We start from the raw sequence: 2,791 nt of genomic DNA on the forward strand, positions 1-2,791 counted from the left end.
ACCTATCCGCCCCCACCCCAGTCTGACCTATCACCCTCACCTTGACCTCTTTCCACCTATCGCATTTCTGACGCCCCTCCCCCAAGTCCCTCCTCCCTACCTTTTATCTTAGCCTGCTGGACACACTTTCCTCATTCCTGAAGAAGGGCTTATGCCCGAAATGTCGATTCTCCTGTTCCCTGGATGCTGCCTGACCTGCTGCGCTTTTCCAGCAACACATTTTCAGCACAAATATACCAGACCCTAATGGAAATTGGTGAATCAGATTTGGTTGTTACACACTCACCATTACTGATACTAACTGTCTTTTAATTCCAGATTTAATTAACTCATTGAATTTAAATTTTCCACCTATTATGATTTGTTTTGAATTTGTCTCCCTCGTTCATCAATCCTGCCCCAGTTTATGATTCTGCTAACATAACCATAATCTTACAGTAGGGCTTTACTCAAAATATCAATGCTTCTGCTAACAGGGAAAGATTGACAATACAACAATCACCAAACAAGACTTCACTCCAAAAAATGTCTGTGAGCCAAAGGACTCAACTGGCCAGAAAACCAACAGCTGGACTGTCCGGAAGGAGGCGTCCAGGTAACAAGGAGACACCAATCTCTTGGCATTTATCTGTGTCTTGCTTCAGTCTCACAGATGCACAGAGTTGTTTAAAGGAAGGTTGTGTCTCAATAATTTGTTTGAAACATTTGAGGAGGATTGATGAGATTCACACGTTTGATGTAGACCATTTGATTTTAATTAAGCTGTTAACATGGTCCGACACTTCAGACAGGGCCTGTGGCATCCAAACGAAAGTGGCAAGTTGGATCTTAAACTGCATCAAGAAGCCAAGGAGAATGATGAATTAGATGTTTCCAGTAGGATTGTTTTTGTGGTGTGGAAAAATGATTTGGACTCAATTGTAGAGAACCTGATTACAAAGTTTGCAGACAATTCAGTAAAAAGGTCTATCAATGTGATTAAGAGAGAGATTAAAAAACAGCAGATTGCAGGAAGATATTGATGGACTCGTCAGGGCTTAAAACTGATAAAATGGAATGTAGTCCTGAGAAATGTGAGGGTTTGCATTGGGGAGAGCGAAGAAGGTAAGACTCTTGAGTGTACAGAGCATCAGAAGTGTATGTCCATAGGATCCCTGAAGATAGTAGGACACATGGTTAAGGAAGCGTGTAGCATACTTGTATTCATTAGCCAAGGCACAGAATATGAGAGGAGGGTGGTTGTGCTGTACTATTTAGGCTGCAGCTTGAGTACTGTCTACAGTAGTGGTTACTGCATTACGCTGGGTTCCCTATTATTCAGGACTGGCTTATTTGTGGAGCCGCCTCCTCCAGTGAGTTGTTTAATTATCCACCACCATTCACAACTAGATGTGGCAGGACTGTGGAGCTAGATCTGACCCATTGGCTGTGGGATTGCTTAGCTCTGTCTATCACTTGCTGCTTACTCTGTTTGGATGCAGCTAGTCCTGTTTGGTATCTTTACCAGGTTAACACCTCATCTTCTGCTCCTGGCATGTCCTCCTGTAGTCTCCATTCAGCTGGAGTTTAACCCTAACTGGGGATCGTTGGGGGTGGGGATTCATTCCTTCTGAGAGTGGACACCAGGCTGTAAGGTTCCAGATTGTGGTTGAATATAATTTTATTGCTAATGGCCCACAGTGCCTCAGGGATGCCCAATGTGAGTATCCTCAATGCAAAGATGAGATTTTGTCTCCACAAGGATTTTGCAATGGTCACAGATTCAGTCATGGAAGGTTGCACCTGAGACAGGTAAATTTAGATTAGATTTAGATTACCTACAGTGTGGAAACAGGCCCTTCAGCCCAACTAATCCACACCAACCCTCTGAAGAGTAACCCAACCAGACCGATTCCCCTTAACTAATGCACCTAACTCTACAGGCAACTTAGCATAACCAATTCACCTGACCTGCATATTTTTGGACTGTGGGAGGAAACCCGAGCACCCGGAGGAAACCCACACAGACACGGGGAGAATGTGCAAACTCCACACAGAGTTGCCTGAGGCAGGAATTGAACTCGGGTCCCGAGCACTGTGAGGTAGCAGTGCTAACCACTGAGTCACCGTGCTGTGGTAAGGGTGAGGACAAGTTGACATTCCTTCTTGTTGTTTCTCTCTCTCACCACCTGCCATAGGCCCAGGCTAGCAGCTTTGTCCTTTAGACTTAACCAGCTCGGTCAGTGTGGAGCTGCCAAGTCACTCACGTGATGAACACTGAATCCCCCTTTGAACATAGAACATAGAACAATACAGCACAGAACAGGCCCTTCGGCCCACGATGTTGTGCCGAACATTGTCCTAGCTTAAGCACCCATCCATGTACCTATCCAATTGCCGCTTAAAGGTCACCAAAGATTCTGACTCTACCACTCCCACAGGCAGCGCATTCCATGCCCCCACCACTCTCTGGGTAAAGAACCCACCCCTGACATCTCCCCTATACCTTCCACCCTTCACCTTAAATTTATGTCCCCTTGTAACACTCTGTTGTACCCGGGGAAAAAAGTTTCTGACTGTCTACTCTATCTATTCCTCTGACCATCTTATAAACCTCTATCAAGTCACCCCTCATCCTTCGCCCTTCCAATGAGAAAAGGCCTAGCACTCTCAACCTATCCTCATACGACCTATTCTCCATTCCAGGCAACATCCTGGTAAATCTTCTCTGCACCCTCTCCAAAACTTCCACATCTTTCCTAAAGTGAGGCAACCAGAACTGCACACAGTACTCCAAAGGTGGCCTTACCAA

At 45.4% G+C, this 2,791-nt stretch overlaps 1 protein-coding gene across 6 annotated transcripts in view; it reads left to right on the forward strand.

The window, feature by feature from the left end:
- Positions 1-2,791, forward strand: part of LOC122540566 — a 35,039-nt gene that overhangs the window by 29,221 nt on the left and 3,027 nt on the right. For 5 of the 6 annotated variants that reach the window (XM_043676432.1, XM_043676435.1, XM_043676434.1 and 2 more), the window contains one exon: positions 477-595. The exons of the other annotated variant lie outside the window; for it this stretch is intronic. In XM_043676432.1, the coding sequence (XP_043532367.1) occupies positions 477-595 (119 nt within the window). The remainder of the gene's footprint in view (positions 1-476; positions 596-2,791) is intronic. 6 annotated transcript variants of the gene reach the window in all.

Source organism: Chiloscyllium plagiosum, chromosome 35 (assembly GCF_004010195.1).
Source record: "Chiloscyllium plagiosum isolate BGI_BamShark_2017 chromosome 35, ASM401019v2, whole genome shotgun sequence".
Taxonomy (NCBI): domain Eukaryota; kingdom Metazoa; phylum Chordata; class Chondrichthyes; order Orectolobiformes; family Hemiscylliidae; genus Chiloscyllium; species Chiloscyllium plagiosum.